General features: G+C 40.5%; 1 protein-coding gene across 1 annotated transcript in view; it reads left to right on the forward strand.

The window, feature by feature from the left end:
* The first annotated feature begins 446 nt into the window (after positions 1-446).
* Positions 447-27,540, forward strand: part of Sgcd (sarcoglycan delta) — a 388,785-nt gene continuing 361,691 nt past the window's right edge. Inside the window, exons 1-2 of the mRNA XM_026388348.2 lie at positions 447-752; positions 22,828-23,016. Coding sequence (XP_026244133.1) covers positions 22,828-23,016 — 189 coding nt within the window. The 5' untranslated portion in view covers positions 447-752. The remainder of the gene's footprint in view (positions 753-22,827; positions 23,017-27,540) is intronic.

Raw genomic sequence — 27,540 nt, forward strand, 5'->3', positions numbered from 1 at the left:
GTTGAGGGGACCACTCTCAAGAACTGAGCCAGTCTGGAAACGCTAAAAATATTGTTACCCCTCCAGCAATTGAAAATTTGAGCAAAGACTTAGGAAGCAGCAGGTAGAGAGATCAAATTAGAATTCATATCTCTCAGCTGTAATAGGTTCGTTATCGAGACTGGCAAGCACTCAGGGGGCTAACAGGGGTCAGCTGGGGACTCCACGTGGAAGGAGCAAGTTAAAAAGGGGCAATGTGGAGCAGAAGAAAGGCAGGACTTATCTTCATCATCAAGCACCATGGAGCAGAGCCCCGCGTGGAGAATGGCTAAAAAATCAGAATTGGTTCTAGAAGCAGTTTTCTTCTCTGTGAGTGTGAGCTCCAGCAGAGGCCCTGAGCACTGTGGCAAGAGCCAGCCTGTGCCTGACCCATGTGTTTCCCATTGATAGCTGGAGACAGCCCAGTAGCCTGTGAGTCGGCCTGACAAAGCCGGATTGAAGTACAGACAGAGTACGGTTTCAAAGCAGTCAGAAAAAGAACGAGAATGCTGTTCAGGAAATTCTTCAGGCATGGGCAGGGACTTGGCCGCTGTTCTGCAGTTGGAAAATCTGACTGGGGCCGCTTGTGAAGACAGGCAGGGCCTGCTCACACTCAGCGGGCTAAGTGACCGCCTCCTTCCCAGCAGCTCAGGCTGGGACACACACACACACACACCCCTGGAACCCGGACAAGGGCGATTTCCATCGGCAGCTTTGTGAAACAGACAAGAGAGGTAGGGTCCTGCTCAGCTCCTGCGTTTCCAGCCTCCCTTCACTTGCTAAGCCCTCTGCCTGCTGTTTGCGGAAGCTCTTGAGTGTCGCTTGCGTGTGTGTTAATTAACAAGTCATAACTCGATCCCGTGAGCTTTTGGTGTGGAGTTCTAATCTTTGCTTTCCCCAGCCTCTTTCAAAGAGGCACTTTTGAAAGTTGGGATTTAGCTGGTAACGCTGTTGTGTGAAGGAAAGCATGTGAATTCCTTGTATGTCACCCTGCTCCAACCATCTGTAACTTTTTCTTTCTGCCTGGAAGGACAGTTCATTGGCAGGAAAGATAATTTTAAATGAAATTGTCTGTGTTCTTTGCCTCACAAGAGTTTTAAGAGGGGCGTTTCTAGGAGAAAATGGCTCTCGTTTTTTTGGAGGGAATCGGTTTGAAGTTTGTATTTTGGATCACACTTTCAGAGTGTAGGAGCAGATATGTGCGCGTGAGTTCCTGGCTTCTTTTATTTGTGTTTGGGATTCTGACTGTCATTATATCAGAGTTGACTGTCAGTGATATAATTGCCTACAAATAAGCTGGATTGTGATTTTGTTTCTGTAATCATTTCCAGTTTTTCTCCGTGGAAGAAGTAACTTAAGAGTTTTACTCTCAAAAAAATAATTCTATATTTTATAAAGGATTACAAAACCATAACAGAACAATAGTTGACTCAAAGTCATTGTTAAAATTCACACCATATGTCTCCACTTTTAACAATCAATTAATCTGATTTTACACCTAAGTGAATATAGTGCTTAAAAACAATCAAATGCTAAATAATTTTCAACAGAGCAGGGAATCTGTTTTCCCTTTCAATTTTGGATCTTCCTTACATATATGTAATATAGGGTTTTCCTCTGATAGGAAAACTATATTACTTTTTCCATGTTAAATATTTAGACACCCAGTACAATACAATGGCATTTAAAAGACTGATTCTGCTCAGCTAGATCTGGATTGAACCCCATTACTGCTTTATGATTATTGGCTAAGCAATCTGTGGCCAAGGTGGTGTTTTCCAAAGGGGACTTGGCCAAGAGTCTGCTCAAGCAAAGAGGTGAATGGATGAATTCTTGAACATTTCATGAATAGCTGAAGAGTTAGACCTTATAGCATGGATTTCTATGAAAATGAGTGTGAGTTCACATTAGTATTCTGAAATCTCTAAACAAGTAGCTCACAGTAGACTTTCACCCCCCTGTGAATGAATGATAAAGGCTGGGGTTTCTCAGTCCTTACTCTGCGTGGAACTAGGGTGCGTAGGAAGAAGTTTCTCCTGTTGGTAGAAGATGAAGATGATTAGGCAGTGATTTTATTTTCTCTACAGTCTTGAATTTGGAGGATGGAATTAGGATAGGACTGGCAGTAGGATTTCTTATTCGAAGAGAGTGTTTTCTTGGGTAACCTTGTCTTTGGGTGGGGTGCAGTGAGGTGGGGAGGGCCGGGTGTGGAAACTGCAGGGCTCCCTCCAAGGAAGGGAGGGCAGTTAGAAGTCTGTGACTGTTTTTTTCTAATGCCAAGACAGATAAGGGTTGCCATGAACCACAGCCAAGCGCACTGCCAGGGCAATGGAGACTCCAATGAGCTCAAATGTCATAGCCTCTAAATTTAGTGTGCATCAAGTGCTCATCAGAAAGAGGCGTGAACTAGCAACCCCAGGTTACAGGCTGATGAAGAACAGTGACAAAAACTTGGAAGAAACTCTATAATTTTTCCCTTTTAGAAATAAAGGAGGGGACCAGGGCCAGAGAGGTGTAGCTCAGTGGTAGAACGCTGGCCTAGCATGTGAAGGCCCTGGGTTCAATCCCAAGAACCCAGTGAAGGGGAGGGGAGAATCAAGTTCCCTTGACATTTGAAAGGAAAAGAAGGAAAGAGGAGAAAGAGCAGAGGAAAGAAGAAATACAGGGCAGAGGTGGAGGCAGGCAGTGAGGAGAGGCTGCCTATGCCACAAACTGGGTATTGAGTGTATTGGACAGAGGAGACCCTCGTGAGGAACAGAGGCTGCCTGTTAGAGTGCAGACTCCCAGACACTGGTCTGTTGGGCTTGGAGCATGCAGGTAAACTGTGGCCTCAGTGCATAGGATTGTTTTACTCCCTTCAAAATAGGAAACCTTGTGGTCAGCCTGCCCTGCTGTGCCTTCTGGAAGTAATCAGAAGGCACATTTTATAAGAATAGCATCACCCAAGGGCTCAGATTTCCTCAGTAGGGCAGGAATGGGCACTCAAGGCCTTATTTTTAACCAGGATTTGTTCCTTGTGGAGACATTCTTGCAGGGGGCGTTGAATGACAGGACCAGGTGGAGATGAGTGAGTGACTGTGGGGAGCCAAGCTAGTTCTAGGCCTGCTGTGGTCCCTTTATGAAGACAAACTTGTGGAATAGAATGTAGTGCTTTATTCTCATGAAGAAATCTCTTTAATTGTATTTTTTAATTGTATTTTTTTAAAAAAATCACCAAGGGCATGTGCCTCATTGTTGGTTATATTTGGGGTCTCTAAAGAAATAACCAACAGGATAGATATGGATATAAGAGGAGATTTATTATGGGAATTGGCTCACATCCGTATGGAGGCCAGAAAGTCCCACCATATTGATCTGTAAGCTGGAAACCTAGGAAAACCAGGGTGTACTTCAGTATTGAGTCCCAAGGCCTGGACGCCAGAAGAGCTGATGGTGTAATTCCCATTTGGAGACCTAAGGCCTAAGGAAGCAGGGGGGTTGGAGTGGGGACGGAAAGCACGGATTTAAATCAGGCCCAAAGCCAGGAAATCGAAAGTCTGAGGGTAGGAGAAGATACACTTTACGAGGTGCTGTTTCTGGCCAGATGTGGTTTTATAGAAGAATTTCTACAGGAATCCAGGAGGGAATGGCTTTGGGAAGATCCCTCTCTGGGTGTCTGCTGTAGCCCAGCCACTTTTGTCTTATATATTGGGAGTTTTGCAAGGTATTTCGTTTGAAGAGAGAGTTTTAATATGTTATCAGTAAAGATTGCATTTGACTGCAAGCTATTCACATACGACTCCAAGAAGTGTAAACATAAAAGGACTTATTTTTTGTGCCTATGGATAGAGATCAGCCTTTCACAGTCCCGGACGCTGGCAGCAGCTGAGCCTTGTCCTAGGGGATCAGAACATCCTCTGCTCTATCATCTTCAGTAGTGGAGCTCAACTCCTGTTTTTCTCTGCAGGTATCACCTTCAAGCCAGGGCAAAAGAGGCAGGATATGAAGGGGAAAGCTATTCCTTCTCTTAACCTTGACTCCTTTAATCACAAAGGATACGCCTTTCCTTTTAGACCAGTCTTCATGGCTCAGCCCACACAGGCAGTATGGGGTCCTGTAGACCCTGGTTTCAGGGAGTCATATTACCATGACTGGTTAAGGTCAATCCTATTTCACCTTCTGAGTCTGGAGTAGGAACCCACAAATTTGGGTCAAAGCCCCCCCCCTGAGATAATGAGCATCATTGTTCTATTAGCAGTTGAGATCGGGGAGGATGTATGGCAGATAGGGATGGGTAGTGTCAGCTACAAATACTTTTTCTTAAAATATTTTTTACTTATACGTAGGAACAATATCTTTATTGTGCTTATTTATTTTTATGTGGTTCTGAGGATTGAACCCAGCGCCTCACATGTGCGAGGCGAGCACTCTACCACTGAGCCACAACCCCAGCCCATACAAATACTTAAAAATGTTTACAAAAGTTCAATTGCAAATCCATTTGAAAAACTCCTCTCATATTTCATTTCTTCCATCATAAAGAAGTAGACATAGAGACCAGAAGAGCCATGCCATTTGCCTAAGGAGCATGGGCAGCCCAGGACAAGGCAGGTCCAGGGAAGAGTAGGCGTTTTGTGTGTTGGCTCAGTGACCTCAGCTGAGTGAGACTTTGGAGGCTGTGCTAGAGAAAGTGACATTGTAGTGGAGACTTGGTATTACAAGTTCCCTCAGAAGCCACCTGGTTTCATAATTTCTCAAAATCCCCATAACCTGATTAGAGATCAGAGTTGGAGAATTCCTGTATTTTGTTTAAAGCTTCCACACTGATTCTGTGGAAGCCAAGCCGATACTGGTCCACAGAGCCAGGTCTGATAAATGTGGCTGTAGGTGAATTCCTCATCTCCTTATGGGATCCCTGTGTGACAGATGCCAGGCAGATGTGACGGTGATGCCTTCAGTGATGTCCTGTCTCTGCATGGACAAGGGCAGCCAGGGGTGTCCCTTCCCCCCCCTCAGACCTTGTCAGATTCAGTCAAATATGCCTTTCTGTACTTTGCAAGGACCACAATTGTCATTGCCTCTTGGTTCGCATCTGAGGATGGCAATGATACTCTGTACAAAAGTGGGCTTGGGAGATAGAGTAAATGGAGAGGTGGTCAGAAATGTTGGGATAGATCCTAGCTCCATGGCGCTTTAGGTCTCATTTTATAAGAGTATTGGGTGCCTCTTGGGTGTTTTCTCTTTCTTCTTTTTTTTTATAAATTTTTATTTGTTTTAATTAGTTATACATGACATTGGGATGCATTCATGCACTTTGATATACATAAGTGGGGTAGAATTTCTCATTTTTCTGATTGTACATGTTGTAGGATCACATCAGCCGTGCAGTCATTTTATGCACACAAGGTGATAATGTCTGATTCATCTGTTATCCTTCCTATCCCCATACTCCCTGCCCTACTTTCACTCCCCTCTACCTAATCTAAAGAAACTCTGTTCTATAGTGCAACCCCTCCCAATTGTGAATTAGCATTCACATGTCAGAAAGAACATTTGGCCTTTGAGTTTGGGGATTGGCTTATTTTGTTTAGCAAAAGGATGGAGTTGGAGAATATCATACTTTTATAGACTTTTTTAAACGAAGCTTTTGATTTATTTTATCTATTTTAATTTTTGTAATAATTTTAATAGTTTTAGGTTTATAATGAAACAATACAAAGGAATCTGCTATACCCCACACCTGATTACTTGGTAATGGACTATTAGTACAGTTCACTTCTTACAATTAATGAACTAATTGTGATCCATTATTATTAGCTGAAGTTCACACATTATTTGAATTTCTTTAGATTTCATCTAACATCCTTTCTAAGTTCCAGGATCCTATCCAGGATAACACTTTGCAGTTCATTGTCTTAGGCTCCTCTTCGCTATGACAGTTTTATAGACTTTCCTTGTGTTTGATAACCTTGAGGGTTTTGAAGAGAACTTATTTATCGGCTGTTTTCTGCATGACTAGACTGGGAATTTTATTTATTTATTCATATTTTTTTAAATTTTTCAGTTTGTATTTAATTAGTTATATGTGACAGTAGAATGCACTTATGCACTTTGATATATCATACATACATGGACTATAATCTCTCATTTTCCTGAGTGTACATGTTGTAGAATCACACTAGTCATGGGGTCCCATATGTATATAAAGTAATAATGTCCATTTTGTTCTACTATCCTTCCTATTCCCACACCCCCTCCCCTGCCTTCCCTTCACTTCGCTCTACCTAATCTAAGGTAACTCCATTCTTCTCTAGTGCCCCCCCACATACACCCTTATTGTGAATTAGCATCCACATATTAGAGAAAACATTGGCTTATTTCGCTTAGCATGATACATCTTGAATTCCAGCACCCATCTCTGCATCCTTCCTGGACTCTCCTGTTGCTTTCCTCTGAAACCCAACAGCTAACCTCATCCTGACAAAACTATGGTCCCCAGAACTCAACTCCAATTATCTTAGAATTTGTATCTCCCATGAGTGGGACGTAGGTATCCTGAAAAGGAAGAGGGGGTAACTGTAAGGGAGAAGTACAACCAAAAAGAAGGGTGGCCAGTGGGTGATCTTAGAATATGATCACTCTTTTGCTCTGAGTTCAGGTTCACAGGTGGACACTGTGGAGATCTGGGTGACCTCAGGCAAATTTCATCACCTCCATGGTCCTATTTTCCTATAAGATCCCCTTCATATTGTATTGTGAGATTGTGTGCATAATGCTCTTAGAAAGGTGCCCTATACTTTAAAAAGAACCTAAATATTTAGATATCCACATAGTTCATGTTAACTGATTTAGTACAAGACAAACAGACGGAATAGGGGCATCAGAGAGTATAAAGAGCCAAGGCAGGCAGCAAAAAAAAAAAAAAAAAAGTTGCACATTGAATTGCTCAGGTTGCTTTATTTATTTATTTTTTTGTGTGTGTGCTGCAAAAAAAATTTCTCTACCAATTCTGATGTCCCCTTTTTCTTTTCACCTATGCTGCCACACAGAAAGGTGACTGTCTTCATCATTGTTTCAAATTCCTGTTGCAGAGTGTGAACTGCCTCATATAAAGGAAATCATGTAAGCTGTGGCCCCTGACCTGCCTCTCAGACAGGTCTGCAGGACTGGGGAGGAACAGGTCACCACGGTTCGCCTAGTGTATAAATCCTGTAAGATTGGCTTGGTCGAGGATCTTTGCTGGTGGTTGTACTAATGGAGCCCAGGGTGTGTAGGTGGATGTGAATGTAGTTGCTTTATTCTTCTTTTTTAACCGATCAAGTAGTGGCACCTATTAAAGTGAGCACAATTCCCTGATAATAAATAAATAAATAAATAAACCTGTGTTGCCAGGGATTAGAAACTCCTTTCTTATTCAGACTGCTTTCCCTTGCCAGAGTGATAGAATCAGACTCTCTTGTGACCACCCTGACTTCCAAATGATACATTCAAAATGCCTGCAGCCCCTGCTGTTACTTGCCAGGGTTGAAATCTTCAGCCACTGAAACTGCTTTCATTGAGCTCAGAGTAAATAAATAGCAGGGCTCCCTCCCTTCTGCAAGAAGATCATTCCACAACATCCTGCTGCACTCACTCTGATTGGGGTTGGGATGCTGGGCAAGGTGTATGTCATGAAAGAAGATGGCTCAAGGGCAGAGACAGCTGGGGGGCAGAGCCAGGCTGTTTTGTTCCCGTTCTTGCCGATGGTGGCTTTATTTCTACTCTCTCTGTGATCTTTCTAGTTCTTTTCCTCTGTTTACTTATTCTGGTCCATTTATCCACTGGGAGTTTCTTTCCTCTCTCTTGTTCAGTATGTGCTTACTAGAGTTGTTATCTGCTTTCCTCCAGGGGTTGGAGTTGGTGATAGACCAGAGTCTGCACAGCACTAATTTTTTTTTTTTTTTTATCATGTCATGACAGACATTGACTTGTAAAGCTGGCTGTGTCCTTCAAAGATCTGTGCTTTCACTTCTGTGTCTGACTAAGCTGCTGCTGATGTTTCCCAGGTGACGAAACATCAGGTCACAAACTAGCAACCCAAAGGCTGGCCTAATGGTGCGTTTTGGTTCACAAAATGTGTGAGTGTGTGTGTGTGTGTGTGTGTGTGTGTGTGTGTGTGTGTATGTTTGATTTAGTTACAAAGCATTAAAATGCCCTAAGATATCCTGCAAAAATCTACATGTCTGCATTTTCTGGAAAAGCTAAAGACGGGCACCGTGCTCTGATTTCTCATGGTGCAGTGGTTGAGGGTTTGGACAACTCCTATTTCTTTGAGTGGCATATGTCCCCTCATTCATTGATCTCACCTTCCTGATCTCTAGGCATTCAACTTTGTCAACTCTGTTTTGGTTGATAGTTTCTCAGTGGAATCACAAAAGGTAATGATTTTGAGAGAATTTCCTTGGTCCTCCCTGGGGTGGTACAAATAGTACCGTTCTAGATGCACAGGAGAGAAGTTGTGGCATAATTGAGACCTGGCTGAATTCTCTGAGAACATTGATGGGATGGGCTAAGCATCCATGGGAGGGGCACAGGAGGACAACATGGCGGCCAAGAGTATGGGTCTCAAAGTTAGACGTTTCTGGAAATGACCAACTCAGAGGACTATAACTAGGGTTAAAAGTTTAACTGTGGTAGAAATCACAATAGTCACTGGCTCTGGGAGTGGGAACTGCTTAAGAAAGGGCCTATGAGAACTTTCTATGGTGAGAGAAATGTTCCCTACTTTCTTTGAATATTGTTTACAAAGAAATACAGATTTGTAAAACACACTGAGCTGTAAAGTTAATATCTATGTGAATGTCCCTGGAGGTCAATTATAACTTGATAGACACATCTATCCATATCTCAAAGCAGGCAAAGTGCTTATCAAAGTGCATAGTAACTATTAGCTGTTCTCATGCTTGTTTCTGGAAATTTTTATTTAAAAAGGAAGATAAAATGTCTAAAAATGGGATGAATGTTTCCTTTTTGACCCCAGATTTCATTTCCAGCATCTAAGAGTATAGGTAAATAGCTAAAGACTCATGCCAAACAATTGTCAAGGGAGAATCTATTGGATCAATGCTAATTTTATGAAGCTATTGAATCACTGTAGAAGGTTGTGCCTAATTTGCTGTGGCTGTTTTTCATGATGCTGTAAAAATTCATGGGTTTTGGAGACATATCAAACAGGGTTTATTTCCTGAGAGAAAAATACCTGTACTTAAAATAACATGCACCCTGACTGAATTACAATAGTTTCTCAGTAACTATTCAATAATCTATCTTAAAATTAATATCCATGTTGAGAAATTCTGGCTAAAACAATTATAAAAATATGTCTTTAATTAGTAATTGTGCTGTTCTGGCTAATGAGTCTCATATATCTGGGAGCATTTCCCTTGAGAATTAAGAGAACTACTTTTTGGCCAGGTATTCTGGATTCAGATTCCTGTAATGCCTTTAAAAAGCCAAGATATATATGTGTGAGTATGTGTGTGTATGTATGTTGTATGTGTGTGTGTGTGTGTGTGTGTATACACACACACACACACACACACACACACACACACACACATATCTTTTAGTATTGTTCAAAAGGCATGGGTATATTAGTTGATACAAGTGATGTGAAACCAGCAAATGAAAGTCAAAGTGCAGAAGGCTCAGCCTGGAATTTCTGAGGGACATACTAATTTTCAGATGAGCCAAATGTGGTTTTGTCAGTAAGTTGCTCTGTGGCCTTGATTAAGTCACTTCACCTCCTTGAACCTCATTTTCTCATCTGTTTAACAAGGATTTTGACATTTCCTTCAAGTCTTTGTGTTTCATTTTATGATTCTAAGTGTTTGAGTCATGTTCGTTATTATTTTATTAACTACCTCGATCCCCAAGTCACAGGAGAGCTGTGGCAGCTCCTCTGTGATTGTCATTATCTGGTTCTGGTCAGAACCCTCCATGGGGACTTGGAAGCACTGGCCCTATACAATACAGGGCAGGAGGCTTGCTGAAAGGAGTCAGATGTGTTCACAAGGGGCCAGAGCAGCATCTTTTGCATGTGAAAATGACGTTATTAAATCTGTGGTAGGGCATATGAAAGTGTTTTTCCTGTTCAAGTGTGCAGTTCACACATCCATTTCTGGTCCTTATCTTGCCCGTCAAGGAACAGGTACAGAATTACATCTCTGAGTTTTATATAGAGCCAAATCTTCAACACATGAGATTCTTTCAAGTCTTTTCTCAAATGTTACCTACTTCATGAAGACAACCCCTCTTCCTTTTTTTATCTTGTGTCTTTTTTCCCAGAGCCCTCTTCCCCTGTCATAAATATAATATACCTTACTCATTTTCATGTTTGTTACCTGCCTCTATCACTGACCTCTGCCATGAAATCAAGGGTCTTCATCTTTGCTTTTTTTATATATCCCAATTTTCAAGATCAATGCCAGGGGATCACCTGAAAGAAATACCTACTGGCAGGTGCTGGTAGCATTTATGCCCATTTAAATGTCTCCTTCACTAAGCACACCTCCACGGGAATTCTAAATACCTTGCATTGCATCAGATTCAGGAAATGCTAGGTCTTCGCTTTACTATCAGTATGTAACGGTAAGAAAATCAGGCCTGGATTTGAGTTCAAACCCTGGCTGACTTCCTTGCTACAAGTTCTTGAGAATATTCCTGTCTTCCTCGGAACCACTGTTTTCTCATTCATGAAACGGTTTTAACACTATTGATTTCCTAGAGTATTATCAGAAAAGGATTCATTCATAGATCTGATAATACCTGATACAAGTATGTATGTGGCTCACAAATATATTTCTGTCTAAAACTACTTCAATAGCATGCCAGGTTTCTGCAGGTCCAGGATAGCAAGAATCAATGTTCATAATGATACCAGACTATCTTCCAGTTCATCAGAGATAAGAATTTTTAACTTAAATGCAAGGTACATGTTCATAATACTGATAGACTGAAGACTTACACATTTGTGCCTGAAGGCCCAGCCCTCTACCCACTGGTTTCCAGACTCATTTCTAAGTGCCTTTGCAACCCTGTCCTCTCTTGGGTCTTGTATGCATTTGAAATTTAGCAGAACTGTCTATCTGGCTGCCTTGCTCACACTCCGCTCCTTTGCCCTGTGAGCCTCCCTTCCCATCTGGCCCCGTCATTCACCTGGCTGATTATTCCAGAGTCCTGGCATCCTCCTTCACTCCTGTCCTTTTCTCATACCCAGTGAATGCTATTGACTATACTTGCCCAATAGATTCCGTTTATAGCAACTCTTCACTTTCTCCCCCATCTCTATGCAGGTTTGGGCCACGGTCCCCTCAGCCTACTCTCTCGACTTCCATTCTCGTGCCCCACAGCCCGTCCACTAGAGAACAGCCAGAGTGGTCCTAAAGTAGAAAAGTGATCATCTCTGCCTCCTGCCTCATGTCCTCAATGGTTACTTTCACAGTCGGAATCATAGCTAAGGTTTTTATTTTGGCTTATAAGACTCTGCACATACATCCCATCCTATCTGTACCAGGGCTTATTTTCAAACACTTTCACCTGGTCCTGTCTGATCTAGTTACATCACTCATCACACATGCCACGCAAGCTCTCACCCCAGGACCTTGGCACTTGCTGGTCCTGTTTCCTTCTCCTAGAAGCCTTTCCAAGGTGTCTTCATGCTTTACTCTCTTGCTCATCCGTGGTTTTTTTTTCCTCAAACCTCTCCATTACAGAGAGACTCTTCTCTGACAGGAGTGCCCCAACATAAACAGCTCCCCAAGTTTGTCTCCAACTGCTTCAGTTTTTTTCTTCACAAGACAACTTTGAAAGAATAAGTGCAAGAAGTTACCTGTTGATTGGTTTTTCTGCTTATTGTTTCCTCCATTAATGCATCCCAGAGGAGGAGTGGCCAATCTTCTGACTGCCGGAAGTCTAGTGTGAACACCTGGGAGGCTCTGGCAAGAGTCATTGGTTTCAATACTCATGGGTGACAGTAAACTTCTGAGGGGAGCCACAGTGTTCATCTCTCAGGAGTCCATTGTTACGTGTCTCATATCCATATGATTTTTAAAAAATTTTTTAATTTGTTTTAATTGGTTATACATAACAGTAGAGTGCATTTATGCACTTTGATATATCATACATAGATAGGATATCATTTCTCGTTTTCCTGATTGTACATGTTGTAGAATCACGTTGGTCATGCCGTCCTATATATACATAAAGTAAGAATGTCTATTTCATTCTACTATCCTTCCTATCCATATGATTTTAAATAGTCTAGCTGTTTAAAAAATTAATTCTATACATCTTTGTGGGACTATCACTTACCAAATTTAAGTGATGATTTTAAGTATTCTATCAAAACTATACACACACACATATATAATGTAGATATATAGATAAATAGATAGATATGGATATAGACATATATAGAGATATGGTTTGAACACATATGTTGCTGGAATCCTAGGCCAGAAACCTTACTCTGTGACTTCCAACAGACCAGGTTTGTACACCTGCTGTCTGGAGAGCCCAATCAGAGAGAGACAATGGGAGGTGAAGCAGGAAAGGACTAATTATTCTGAGTGGGTCCAAAGAGAAGAAACGGAGGCCCACCATCCTGAGCACCTTCGGGATTATACAGGGGAAGGCCAAAGGTGGTGAGGAGCAGGCAGTGCGTGTTGTCAGTCACTCCTGGTCAAACTGAGAGCTGGTTGGTCACTATTGGCATGTCCTGCTGGCTCTGGAGAAAGGGCTCTTGCATGGCGGGGTGGTGATTGGATTCCCATGGAGAGACGATTTCTCCAGCTTGGGGGAGGGGGCAGCCTGGATTCTAGTCATGGTGTCATTGCTCCTGCTTTGGGGGCAGCCTCAGTTCCCATCACAGGGAGATCTGCTTCCAAGACTTGTTCTTCGTGAAATCTTACACACCTTCGTCACTCCTTCTTGGTGCCCTCAGTCTTGAAGGAGACGGGAGAGGCTAGGGAAATTCAGGGTTAGTCACCCTCATGTTACCAATTCTTGTACAGATGCTCCTTAAATACTTAACCTGTTTACGTGCAGAGTTGGGTAGGAATCTGAATCGGAGTTTAAGGAGGCAAAGGAAACAGCTGCAGGCCCAAGTAGAGTCGGTCCTGTTTTTGCAAAAGCCATTTTTACAGTTCTGTTATATGTGTGTTGAACATTTGTACAAGAACTTTTAAAACCCTGGTAAAAGTGGCTGCCTTTATAGAGGATGAAGGTGTGATGAGAATCTTCTTAACTGTTATGTTCTTTCAAATAATGTGCTTGTCTAATTTTCAGTAAAAGTTGCTCAGTACTTAATGCACTTGAATTCTTATAAAGTTTGAACATGGAATAACTTTTAAATTAATCCAAATATTCAAAAAGTAAATACAATTCATAGGCTATAAAAAGTCATTTACTTTTCTGGATAAATTTATAAGGAAAAATGTATTCTACAATTTTCTAAATTGTGCCAGACCTTAGTAATCTAAGACTTATTACTCGTATGGATGACTGCATGGACACAACCCTTGAAAGTAAACAGTTTTAAATCAGAAACCACAAATGAACATGGCTGAAAGATGACTATTTATATGCCAAGACAATCTAAAATAGTTCAAATTCCACAATAAACCAGAAACTGTAATGAGCCTATAAGGGAACTTGTACTTGCTATTTATATAAACTGATTACAATTGTGTAATTGCATAATTAATGGTTACTCTTCTGTTTATCGGAAATTTCAACATGGACTAGCACCAAAGCACCCTAGCCTACTTGGCCTATGTCATATGTCTCATTCTAAGCCAGATAATGTAGTTATTAGTTCTTCTGTATTTTTCTCTAATTCTTATAACTATGAGGAGCCATATACTGGCACTCTAGACTCTTTCTTCAATTGTGTGTCTTCCCCTCTCCTCCATGTTTGGTCAGTTCCAAGTCTTAAGCACTTGAACATGCTTTTCAGGTTATCTTGTGTGGTCTCCACTGGAAAACTTGTATCCTTCTCATTGCCACAGGAATTGTCACCTTGTCAGAATGGCCTTCCATGACCAGAGAGGGTCACTCTCTAATCTCTACAATGGGACCTCTTTTGCTTCTTCTCCAGCACATGACTTTATTTGTAATGGTTTTGTCCATCTTCCCATTTGTTATTCTCTTCTCCCATTAAAATGGGCCCTTGATCGAAGCAGAAATAAATCACTCTCAGACTTTTGCCAATGATAGGGAATTCCCTTCAAGGGTGGATCTGAGCTTTGTCACGGTTCTTTCCTCCCGGGTATGTGACTGAACAGAGAACTGTACTCATTCTCTCTCACATTCCTTGATGGAACACATGTAGTGACACCGGATGGAGAACAGAGTCAAGTAAGCCTAGGTAAGAAGCGGGCCATTGTCTCCTGGTTCTTAACCTTGCCCTATCGCTAGAGTTGATCAAGGTATAAACTAAAAACAAAAATCATTGGAAAACTAGGTGGCATTGATGTGTCTTTAGATAGTTTACTAATTGAAAACAAATCATCCCTGAAAACATAATGTATTCTTATGCATCAGGCTAAGAATGCAGCTGATCTAACTAGTTGCCAGGTAGCTCTCTTACTTGGGCCTGGGAGTATTTTTCCCCTTCTAAAAAGACCTGCTTGAACTTGAGCATGGAACGCATCTATAAAACGCCGGCTTTTCTCAGTATCAGGCTAGAATGTGTACTTGGGCTCACGAAGCACAGCAGCTGTGTGTTTCTGCCCCATGAACTTCCATCATGCCCTCATCTACCGATGATATGTAGGGAGAGGGCAATAAAAGATTTTCATAGTGTGTATTTGATGCCTCTAAGAGAGAAGGCGGGGGGTGAACACAGTATAAACTCAATGACCCCCAGAGTATGATGGGGCCAGTGTCTGTTGGACTGTCAAAGCTTGTCAAAGAAATGCTGTCACTCCTATAAATCTCAGTGTGGCTTCCATAATTAAAGGGACAATGGCTAGAGAGTGTAGGTGCCAGTTAGTCTGGGCCTGGTTCAAAGGTCATTGTAACAACGTCATATGGAGGGGTGATTTGCTCCCAGTTATAGGGCTCCTGTAACACACATTTACCCTCATGAGGCTATTGGAGAATGCTCTGTATAGGCCTCAGAAATTCATGAGTGGTTGGAGGTGGCTGCAGTGGCAGAATTGAGACAGGGTCACACAGCCTAGGATGTTTACCAATGCAAGTCATTAAATGGAGCCTTTTCTTGAAGCTGTACTAATAAACTAACATCAGGCCCTTGATTCTGTAATGCTGTGTGATCCCAAGTGTGAACATTTGAATGTCTGAGACCACGAGGTTGGAGCTCCCAAAACCATTATCTAGTACCATGCCCATCCTGAGGGACCTACTTTGAAAACTCCACATCTGTTATGTTTGACAAGTCATTAGTCTGGGAATGTGGGTGGTTATGTTACAACATGGTCTTAGTTACTGAGAGTTTATTCCTATCCTATGGCAAAGTGACAGAAAGTTTTGCTACCTTCATTCTCTGGGAAATATAATCCTATTGCATTCTGTACACAAGAAACATTATCCTTAAGTCAACTGGATTGATGCCTAGACAGGTGAACTCCGAAAATAGCCTTATGAAGGAGGAGAGCTATGCTTTGGATTTAAGCCTACTTAGCATTAGTACAATGTGTGTGTCTTTGGAAAGGCACAGGGGTGTACATTTCTATTCCCTTATTTTTGATATTACAGCAGGTGTTTTTTTTTTTATTACTAGCCAATGTATTCTGCTATTCAACATTGGCTTGGTTTTTCATTCATTCATTGAGCAAACATATGCTTATGTGACATATCTTAGGTGCGACTGGAGTCAAAGAGGTTGAAGAGTGGACCCTGTGTTCATGGATGACATATATTAATATTAAAAAATCCTATGGAATAATTTTAAAGAAGTACTTCAAAGACTGATGGAAATTACCACCATTCTATGATTCTTAAGAGATGGGCGTGTTTGAAAATTGACTCCTTTTGAAATTCAACTCCAGAGATACAAGGAAAGCCTCCTAGAGAGTGTACTATACTGGTTGAAATTAATTTTGCTGAATTATTTAACTGTGGGAATCATTTTGGATGCATATTATTATAGAAGGTGTGAAAAATGATAATCATCATCCAACACAAATGTTTCTTTTGTTACTATGACAGACGAGACACTGCTATAGACTTCCTACAATTGTAAATGAGATGTCCATTCCCTGGGTTCCTAAGCTGCTGTGACGTTTCACCGCCTTCTCTGTAACATCTGAACTTCTTACTGTGATCTACAAAGTCCAGAATCACCTGACTCCAGGGTCCTTTTCCAAGTCCATCTCATGCCTGTCCCAACTGTACCCATGCCAAGCCAGCTGTGAGGCCTTGTGTGAATTTGAGGCTTTTCTCCCTTTGCTTAGGATGCTTCTGTATCCTAGTATTCATTCTTTCATAACCTTCAATCTTCAGCTCAAATGTTACGTCTTCATAGAGTTCTTTTCTTCATCAATCTTTATAAAGTACCTTCCACCCTGTGATGCTCTCTTTAATAGATATGTGGTGTGAGTGCTTAATACAATTCATTCTATTTCTTTACTCATTTGCAATGCTCATTGTCTTCCCACCATCCAAATGTGGGCTTCATAAAGGCAGGATAACTTTATTACCTCCCATACCTTGAGAACTTGGTACAGGATATGAAATTTGATTAATGCTCTATAACGATTTGATGAGTGAGTAGCTGAATGGAAAACGTGTAAGTTCAATTCGCAATGGAAACTGGACTTTCAGTGGTACACTGAGTGTCATCCTCATAGAAGTTCAAACCAACAGGATGATATTGAACCTCTCTCTGAGGAGAAAGAGAACATTGACTTATAACATGAACCTAAAGAAGCAGAGATGAGATTTAGGAATGACAGGTGGTAAACAAAGTGGTAGAAAAAGAACCCCAGTCCTGTGCTGTCCTGATTGCCAAAGAAAGTCAGTTTCCAGGTGAGAGGGAAAGTGAGCAGTGCCTAGAACATGAGAAGGTCCAAGGAAAATGAGCATGTTAAGAAAAGTACACTGAATTTTAATGGCTGGGCTTTGAATGGACCTTTTCAATCAATGGATGAGAATATGTGATTCCTAGGGCTTACCGTGGATCTGGAAGCCCTGAACATTAATGAAATTAAAATAGAAAATAAGCAGAGAAGAAATCAAAGATGACCTGAGGGGTTTGTTTGTTTGTTTGGTAGCAGTAAAGATTTGTGCATGTTAAATTGTCAAGACACCAAAGGTTGCAAAGAGCATAAGATTAAACACACAGTTATGTCCACTCTATGCCTTGGTTTTATTAATTGTTAAATAAAAATTAATAATGAATGTATAAAAGTTGTTTAGAAGATGGCCTGGCAAATACTAAGGGCTCAATACAAGGGTTTTTTTTTTTTCTTACTTTCTTCCTTTTTTAAAAAAAATTAGTTTGAATCAAATGTATGAAATATGATATGTCAAGAGCTTTGTAATGTTTTGAACAACCAATAAAAAATTTTAAAAAACAAAAGATTTTTATAAAAGACAAAAAAAAACAATTAGTTGTTTAAAAAAAGAAAAAAGAAAAGAAAAATTAAAAAAAAAAGAAAACCAGCTTGAAAAAATAAATAACAGTACAGACTGACATTTGTTACTCAACTTGGAGAAACAAAAGCTTTTCAATATAAAGCGCTAAGTACACATATACACCTCCCTTTGATCCCATTTACTTTCCTAACACCCAATTATTCTAAATTCAATGATTCCTATCAGCATGCTTTTCTTTACACATGCTCTGAACATACATATTCCAAAAATATCATCATGTTCCATGGTTCTAGACATAACATTAATACAATCAGATTATGCACATTCTTCTACAACTTGCCCTTTCTGTTCATTGATATATACGTGTGAATCATTTGTGTAAATGTATAAAGATTGCTTCTTAATTTTTACTGCTACATAATATCCCATTATATTCCTTATTCTGTTGCTCATGAAAATTTATTATGTTTCCATTTGACTCCTGTCCACAAAAATGGTATGTTTCTCCTCTTTAATAACTAAATCTTTTTTTTAAAGGCAATGAAATACCCAGATTCTCCAAAAGAGAAAACTAAAAGCCAAATAGACTGCTGAAAGAGGGTAGTGAAAATGAAAGCTCCAGGGGTAAAGAAAAAGTGTGAAGCATGGCGAAGTGTGCATGGGAAGAAGAGGGTGACCCAGGTGCATAAGTATCCATGTTGATGCTAGCTAAAAAGAGATTCCTGACACAGGTGCACTAAACTGGCATCTCCTAGTGTGAAGCATAAGAATTTGCATTTAATCTATTCCTCTGAGTGATTCATCTGCATCCTAACATTTAAAAACCATGCTGGTAGAACAGGGACTCCACTGTGTTCAGCTTGGCAATAGAATCTGCAGTGCTACACCCAGGTCTTGGTATGCACTTAGGGCTCCTGATGGGAGGGACCAAGAGAGGATCTGGGGTTAATGAGGCTGGAAGCTCAATTTGAGTAGCTATTTTAAGAAAATAAAACTAGGAATACAAACTTAAGATTAAAAACATGAATATGTATTTAGAATGAAAAACGAGATTACATTATTAATTTTTAAACGGTGACATCATATATACTTTTACACATCTTAGTGGCTTAGCCTTGGGCTGCCTCTTTAGATGACATCTATAAAGAAAGTGAGAGTGGAAAACGGCTAATAAAAAGGTATTATCTCCTATGGCAACCTTGACAGTTATTTTTAATTATTGATGACCCACAGATACTTAAAGCTTGCAACTTTACATTGACACCACCCTGATGGACAGAATCTATGAATAGGAGTCTTCTGTTTGATTCCATTTCCTTGGTTCCTAAAAACAGAAAAAAATAGAGCATTTGTAATTATGTATGATGAACTGCATGTAAAGAATTTCTGTTTTGAGTAGGCTTCTAGGATTATTGAATCTTACACTTGCAACTTTCTACTTCTGATCATTTTCTCTTCCTAGCCACATCTTTCTCCTTATTACTCATGTATTTCTGGTGCTGGTCACCCTAGGTCTTGTTTACCTTGGTATGTAGTTTTTGGACGCTGCACCTTTATGTCACAGTGCTTGTTGAGTTGGCACCAGGGGTAAAAGGAGGATTTCTGGAATACAGTCCTGTCCCAGGAGAGCTGGCAATCCTGTGCCTCCACAGGAAAGTGGCTGGAAACCACTTAAATACATCTGCAGCACCCAAGATAAGAGAACCCCCAATTCAACCTCCTCTTCATTGAATCTCTAAAATTTGTATAAGTCCATCAAAGTGTGAAGGAAGGCAGAGTAGAATAAAATATGGTTTAATCAATTAAAAGTAAACTTTCTTACTTTGCTCAGAAACTTTTGACGATGTTCATGCATTCCCCGGACGCCCCCGCCCCCCCCAGGACTTTCAAAGAGCCCTGGCCGAGGGAGGACTTGAAAGTTCAACTTCGTTCTGTGGACAGATTTCTTTGGGGAAGGAATAAAAAGAAACACAGATTAGAGGTTGTCTTTCTTCTTTTATCATTTCAACGTGTTTTGATTTTTGACTAGAGAAATGAAAAACTAGATATGCTGAGTATGTTCCCTTTTTCTGCAGGATAATTGAGAACAGATGTGCTCACTACCTTACGTTTGCGTGGCAAGGACTCCTGTTGTAATCAGTTGTAGACAATCGCTCTTCCTCCCTGTTTTTTATTAGTTTTAGAGTTGGGCACTGGAGTATTGTGTTTCTTAAAGATCCTTAGAGTAAGTGGTAAAGATGTGAGAACCTAGAGGTACATAAAACAGCCCACTCCCCACGCACCAGAGGACCTGAGTTCTAATCACTGCTCTGCTTCTGATTCTCTGTATGACTTGAAAAGCAGCTGCTACTTCTTCCTGGCCAAGGGTTCATCTGTAAGAGTGTTTGAGAAAATCTGTGGGTCCTAGGAGCCGAAGGTCTCCACAGAAGTGCTTTTCCAAGGCAGCCAGACTGTGGTTCCTGTTTTAAGTGGTGGGACTCTGCTTTTCTGCTATTTTCTTTGCTGAGGTTGCATTCAAGATTTTTCTTAACATGGTTACATCATAAAAAAATGAAATTGAGTTTTTGATGTTATCTCAAATGCTCAGAATTACCTGGGTAGTATTTTAGCAATGAATCACCCTGAGCCCAGATTCTAATGATGGAGATCAGAATTTGTATTTAAGTTTCCTTTGGGGCTGACACAGGGTCAGGGTTGCCATTATTCCAGCCCAATGCTATGCGAGCCTGTCTACCATTGGGATTATCTGCAAACTTTGATAAACAGGGATACAATGGAGCTCTATCCCTGACTGTTGTTTAATTAACCTCAGTGTATCTGTTTTCAATAACTCCACAGTGGACTCTGAACTAAAAACATCTACTAAAAGCAACCACTGCCTTCTGTCAAGTTTTAACAGTATTTAACGTATTAAAACCAAAAAGTCACAACTTGGTATCTATGTCCCCATTCTCTTCTACCTATTGAGCATAACATTTTGAATAAATGACCACTTTATACCTACATTATATAATGATATCATCAGTTGCATTGAGTGACAGAGAAAGGACATGTGCTATGCTGGCAGTGGGATTATGGGGTAGTTCACTGTCCATCATGCCTGCAAGAATCCTGGACTATCATTTGTATCCTTGCCCTACCACTAATCCTACCACCATATACATTTGGCTCAACTTCTCTAATTCTATTTCAGTTCTTCCATAAAATGAGTAGATTCGAATCAAAGGAACTTGTAGGTCTTCTAAGGTTCTATGATCCTTTCTTTACTTCACAGAATGTGATCAAATGGAAAACAAAGGTCTAATTTCCTATGGACTTCTGCAACATTTTTTCCCCTTTAATAAAATTATGTTGGTGTATATAAGACTGCTGTGTGATGAGTGTGCTTCATCTTCTTACAATACTTCTCATCATCAACAGAATTCTCAGCCTGGGCAATAAAACAGGGATCACCTTAGAGCACAAGGCTTACTCCTTGACTGGGAACCGTGGGCTTGGGAGCCTGAAGGGGAGATTTGCAAGGACACACACACACAGGAACCTCCTGGTGGTGCTTGACTTGTTCTTGTATACACTCCCAGGCAGCATCAGCACCAGTAGGGGATGTAAAATCAGTTATTTGCTCTAAATTCACATGTTCATATTTTTCATTCATCAATTCCACACACAGCATTTAAGCATCTAATCACATTAGGTACTGATTTCAGCACTAGAGCAGTGTTGGGAATGAGACAGATGTCATGCCGGCTTTTAGGGCTGCCATCAGGAAGAATTCCCTCAGGTTTTTGAATGGAATTCCACAGGATGCCTGATGGCCATGTGTCCTGTGGGGAAATTTTTGCTGATTATCTAAAAAAGTCATAAAATAATCATCTTCTAAACCATGGAGAACATGACCAAATAACACAAAGCTGTGAATTTTTTTTTTTGACTCACATTTTAGTTTGTGCTTATGGTCACTTTGGCACCACATATTGCTAATTATTTGCTACCGGCTAAGAAAGAATAAACAGGCAGTCCTTCTCTACAGAGAATGTAGTATTCCTACACAGGGGTCACAGGAAGTAAATGCCCCAGATAAAGGTTGCACAGTAATCTGAATAGAGAGGAGCAACATTGGCTGTGTCCTTGGATGGTTTAAGGCAGAGCAGAGTTGCTGTGCTCAGAGGCCCTGTTCCAAGGCCCTTGGTGCCACACTCTTGAGACTTACTTTTAGCAAATCCTTCTGTAGAGTCATTAGTTCTTTCCCATTTCGAATGACAGGTGTTTTATAACTCTGTTTGTCCCTAATTTTAAGATTTGTTTTGGTTTTAGAATTCTAAAAAAAAAGTGATGTTGGTAACCAATTAGCACTGCTAGTATTAGGATCATTTGTGTCAACACAAAGGGATTTGGGAAAGATTTCTTGCATTAAAGGTGATCAACAGTACCTCTGGTTGACAAATACTTTTCTGCACTTATTTTATGTTGACCAGTGCTCATATCAGCCTATTGGCTCCTGGAAGGCAGGAGCACATCTTGGCTTTCTTATGTTGACTAGGTAAATAAGTCAGTTGAAAACAGAGCTGGATAATGCACAAGGACTAACACAGATACCAAGGTCTATAATATTCTACCACTCAGTGAAGTCTCCCAGCTCAGTGAAGCTTCAGCTGTGTGTCCATTGGGGCCCTTTTTAACTCTGAAATAGGAAAGATGAAAATGGTTACTTTTGCCACTTACTGGTTAGCAATACAGAATGATTGCATTTGAGATCTTATATTACTCTCCAAATAAATGGTCTGAATAATATTTTTACCCTACAAGATGAACTGCAAGGTAGGGATTGTTTTGTTTTGTTTTTGTTTGTTTTTATCAGACTAACTCCAAGTTTCACCTTTAGAGTTTGAATGAGTCTTTGAATGTTTCCCTCACTAAAATGTTGGAATTCTAAGAGTTATTTGGAAAATAGCTTCCTAGGAGACCCTTTCCTCCCAGGATGTATGCGGATGTGAATGTCTCAATGTGCATCAGGAAAGAAGGCTGCTTGAAAGGGAGGGCTAAAGCAAGCATCCAGAGAAGCCACCTTTGTCCAGAGGAGACAGATTTTTAGAGTTGTCAGGAGGGTGAGAACACGCACAGTAGCCAGCCATATCTCTTCATCAGTTGATTTTTTTTTCCTATCTTTTTTTGCTCACTCTCTCTCAGCAGTTTAATGTGTGTACTTTTCTCTCACCTCGTTTATTTCAGATGCCTCAGGAACAGTACACACACCACCGGAGCACCATGCCCAGCTCAGAGGGGCCACAGGTCTACAAGGTGGGGATTTACGGCTGGCGGAAGAGATGCCTCTATTTCTTTGTCCTGCTCCTCATGATTTTGATACTGGTGAACTTGGCCATGACCATCTGGATTCTCAAAGTGATGAACTTCACAATCGTAAGTTAAAGTACACTGGGTTGTGGAGCGCTTGCTGGGGGAAGGCGGAAGGTGAAGTCAGATGAAAGGGGTTGTGGATGAGTGATGTGGCATGACTCCGTACATCCTGCAACCTGGTGTTGGCTAGACGGAATTCCTGATCAGATTGGATATGTACCTCGGCTGTGATCTCGCCTCGGAGTTTTTCCCGAGGCTGGTGATCCACTTTAGGGGCATTGCTCTCCTTTACGATCCCTTGTTTGATTTGCCTCCATTTTTATACCTGTGCTTCTGTATCCGGTAGCTTTTAAGCAGCTGAAGTAAATGATGCAGGAAGAAATACAGGATAAACTCAAGATATCATGTTTCCCACAATTTTAGCCATGTTAGTAGAAGGTTTCGTGAAGTAGGAGTTGAGATTTCTGAGTGCAATTAGGCTTTGAGCCTTATTTAAGAGTACTACCTGTCCAGTTACACCTTCTTGTCCATTGCTTTGTATAACTGAGCAAGTTCTCAGTTTGAAGAGAAAAATCTTCTCTGGCACTATTCGGGAAAGATGCAGATAGAAAAAAAAGTCACTGGGGTTTCATATCTTAGGAATTGGCTTTTATGCTTCTTTGAAGAAAATTTGTTACTGGTGTTTAGGGTCCCTGTTCAGACTAGGTAATTACTCATTCGATTTGAAATGGAAAGAAAATGGTGATAAAGTAACTTTTGGCATTATTCTGAGCTTTTAATTTTTTTTTCATTAGTGATCCTAACCTATACAGAGCAATATAAGTGCTAAACTTACTAAAAAGGAGTTGTCGTTGTAATCCACCAACGTGAAAAAACTTTTTCTTGTTCTGATTGCAAAAGTTAATAATTATATGAGCAATGAAAACAAACTCCTGTTTAAGTGCAACAAAAATAACAGGTTTTCATGAGAAAATCCCAAACACGATAACAGGTTGTTTTCTGAATTACAAGGTGCTATGCTTGGCAACCTGTGCATCAACTACTCTTCTCTGCCTTTGCTCAGGCAGAATCGGCGTGGAGTGCTTTTCTCTGCTTTCCTAGGAAACCCTTCCTTGTTGCTCTTGTAGCACCATTTCTTATCTCTAAATACACTCAACATTCCAGATAATGGTTTTTTGCATGTGTTTTCCAGGCTGACTGAAGGATGAGAAGGGTAAGGGCTGCCTCTCTTCCTTGGGTGCCTTGGCCATCACTCATGGTTGGGCTTGGGCTTGTTGGTGCTTGGGTTGACTAGGAGTCTGTATACCAAGGTTGAAGATGCTGCTTCAGGCTTCAGAATGGATCTGTTTTTAATACTTGTGGTTAAAGCTAAGAAACAATCTAATCAAATTAACCTCCATGCTATGGAGTTGTTCTATTTTAGGGGAATGGGTTGAGTTATTTCACAAATACAGAAAAAGTTCTGTCTTACAATACCAACTTTGGAACCCTATATTGTTCACTCTCCATGGGGTTGTGGGAAGTCCCAGGTTATAGGTTCTACAGTATTGGAGCACAACAGCTTCTGTTTTCTGAATTGAATTCAATAAAGACTTTTAAAGCTTGAGCTTTCTTTACAGATGAGCAGAATTCAGAGAAGTGCGTAAGCAGGAAGAGAGTGGAGATCAGATTTTAGTCTAGAGAGCTGGCACAGGCAACGATATTATAGAATGGGGAAAGTTTTCCCAGGTTTAGGGCTGCAGAGGATGTCCAGGGTCCATTGGATCAAAAGTCCAAGTGATCACAGTTGCCATCTATTAATGTGCATGTTCTTGGTTGGAATAATGGAAACTGAGAAATCCTTAGGCATTGTAAAACATAAGAACACTGAAACTCAGGCAGTGGAATGGAGGGGAAAGATTTGAAAGACACTTAAAAGATAGAATTGACATACCCTCATTACCCTGGTTGGAAATAGGAGTTAAGGAGTGAGTAGACATTTTGGAAGAATTCCAGGTTTGGACTGGGGAGAAAATTGGATGATGGGGCCCCCCCAAAACCAAGATGGTGTTTATTACCTTCCCACTGGTCTCCACCCCAATCTTCTGCTTAAAGTTAAATCCCCTGTCCCTCTGCGTTTGTGACTTTTACCTGCTCTGGCATTCATTTAATACAACCTGAAACCTTTAGGGACATGGGGATCAAAATATGATTTCAAACCTGAATACGTGTGATTTTATACCAATATGACTTCTAAAGTATGTTTTATCTGGCCAGCGTCATAAAAGTATATGGACATGTATGTGCAATACCATTTCATAGATGTGAGCTGGGGGAGCAATATCATATTAAGGCAATAATCTATATAAAATCAGCTCTTTCCTGTAGTTAACTAAATTGATTGTCAAAGTTGAGAGTCCTTAAAGCTTTACCAAACCAAGTACTTACTGAGGTGAGAATAATGCCGTTATTAGCTGTAATTGGTGCTTTACAAGAGTAATGCGTTTGAGCAAATAGAAGTGAAGTGTTAGAAAATTGGTCTTGCCCTGCAAGTTAAAAGCATATTTTTCCATCAATCACAGTATAAAACATAGTCTTTTCGAGTTATAATTTTATTTCACAAATAATAATTTACTGTCAATAAAGCCTTGCAAAAAGAATGAGGTATTAATCAATGTTATATTGAAGATTGTGAGATGAACAAGCAAAGGAAATCAATGATGGAACAGTGAAGCATTTTATGCAGAGATTTTTAAAAAGTCAGCAATAGGAAACAGTGGTTATTTTATATGCTTCGATTGCTCCATAATTTGGGATCTGGAAGAGTTTACACTATAATCAAACCCTCCGAGTAACAATGATCCGACAGGGTGATATCATGTGAAAGTCCTTCTGGGTGACCTCGCAAGCCATCCAGGACTGGATATCTGGAATTCTACTTTGTCATCAGACTTGCATTCTGTTCCAACCCCAAGGGACTCTGTTGGAAAAGCCCACCTAATATAACAATGTGGATGTACATGCACATTTTCCTTATTTCAGAGGCAAATCAGGAAAAATTGTTTTGTTTTCCTCTGCTCTTGGCAGGATTTTCCAGTGGTCATTACTAGACAGGAGAACAGGGTTACACATTGTAGGGTTACCCTACAATGAAGAGCGCATAGTTTACCTATACGGTAAATACCTTAAACATCAACCTTTCCTGGTTTATCGCACACTGTGGCATATAAGGGAACTAATATTTATTGGGTATATTCTGTGCACAAAACATGAAGAACTAAACAGATACTTCTCAAAAAAAAAAAACAGGAAAGGGGGGGAAGCAAATACATGAAAAAATCTTCAATATCCTTAGTAATCAGGGAAACACAAATCAAAACTACACTGAAATTTCATCTCGCTCTAATTAGAATGACAATCATCCAAGAACAAAAATAACAGTAGGTGGTAGCAAGGATATGGGGGAAAAGGTAAAGTCATACCTGTTGGTAGGACTACAGATTAGATTAATCACTCTGGAAAGCAGTATGGAGGACCATCAAAAGACTAGGAATGGAACCACCATATGACCCAGTTGTCCCAAAACTTGGCATTGATTCAAAGTAACTAAAATCCACATCATAGAGTGATAGAGACACATCCACACATCCATATTTATAGTAGCACAATTCACAATAGCCAAGTCATGGAACCCATAGTCAAGTGCCCACCTTCGGATGAATGGATACAGAAAATGTAGTACATATACACAATGGAGTTTTACTCAGTTGGAAATAAAAGTGAAAATATGGCATTTGCAGGTATGTGGATGGAATGGAGAATATCATGTAAGGTGAATAAGCCATGTTTTCTCTCCCATGAAGAAGCTAGACCATAAGGAAAAGGGGTGGGGCAGAATTGCATGAAAATAGAAGGGAGACCAGTGGAGTGGAGGAAGGGGGAAAGGGGAGGAACAGGAAGGAGGAGGAACCAAACTATACTATGTACTATACAACAGTGAATGTCCCCTTTACATACGTCTATAAAGCACCTATATGAACAACTATGAATACATAGAAGAAAGGCCTGTAGAGTTGAGGAAGGGTAACAGGGATAGGGAGAGCTAAAGAACAGTAGGAATACTGGCAGCTGAATTGGAGCAAATTATATCCCATGTCTATATGATCATGTCACAATAAACCCCAATATTATGTATGGCTACAAAGAACTAATAAAAACAAAAACAAAAAAACCTTCAATTTTCAAAACGACTCTACAAATTAGGTATTATTATCCCCATTGTACTAAAATAAATTAGGTATTATTTCTGCAATACTAAGCCCCACCCCAAGACCCAGGGAAGTTGAGTGACTTACTGAAAGATACACAGCTAGTGAGTGAAGAATTGGTGTTTCATATCAAAGCCCAACCTTCCCATTGCACTGCTCCTTCCTCTCCTCCTACTGTTGCAATCACCTGGCTCCTCACAAAGATTCTGGAGCTAGCAAAATGGCGAATTGTCTCTGTTGCTCATCTTGTGTCATTGGTAATGATTTTCCCTCCCATCTAAGGATGTCACTGGAGACGGTGACATTTTCTGCCGGGAGTGTTTCCCTGGTACCTGTGACT

Source organism: Urocitellus parryii, chromosome 1 (genome assembly GCF_045843805.1).
Source record: "Urocitellus parryii isolate mUroPar1 chromosome 1, mUroPar1.hap1, whole genome shotgun sequence".
Classification (NCBI taxonomy): domain Eukaryota; kingdom Metazoa; phylum Chordata; class Mammalia; order Rodentia; family Sciuridae; genus Urocitellus; species Urocitellus parryii.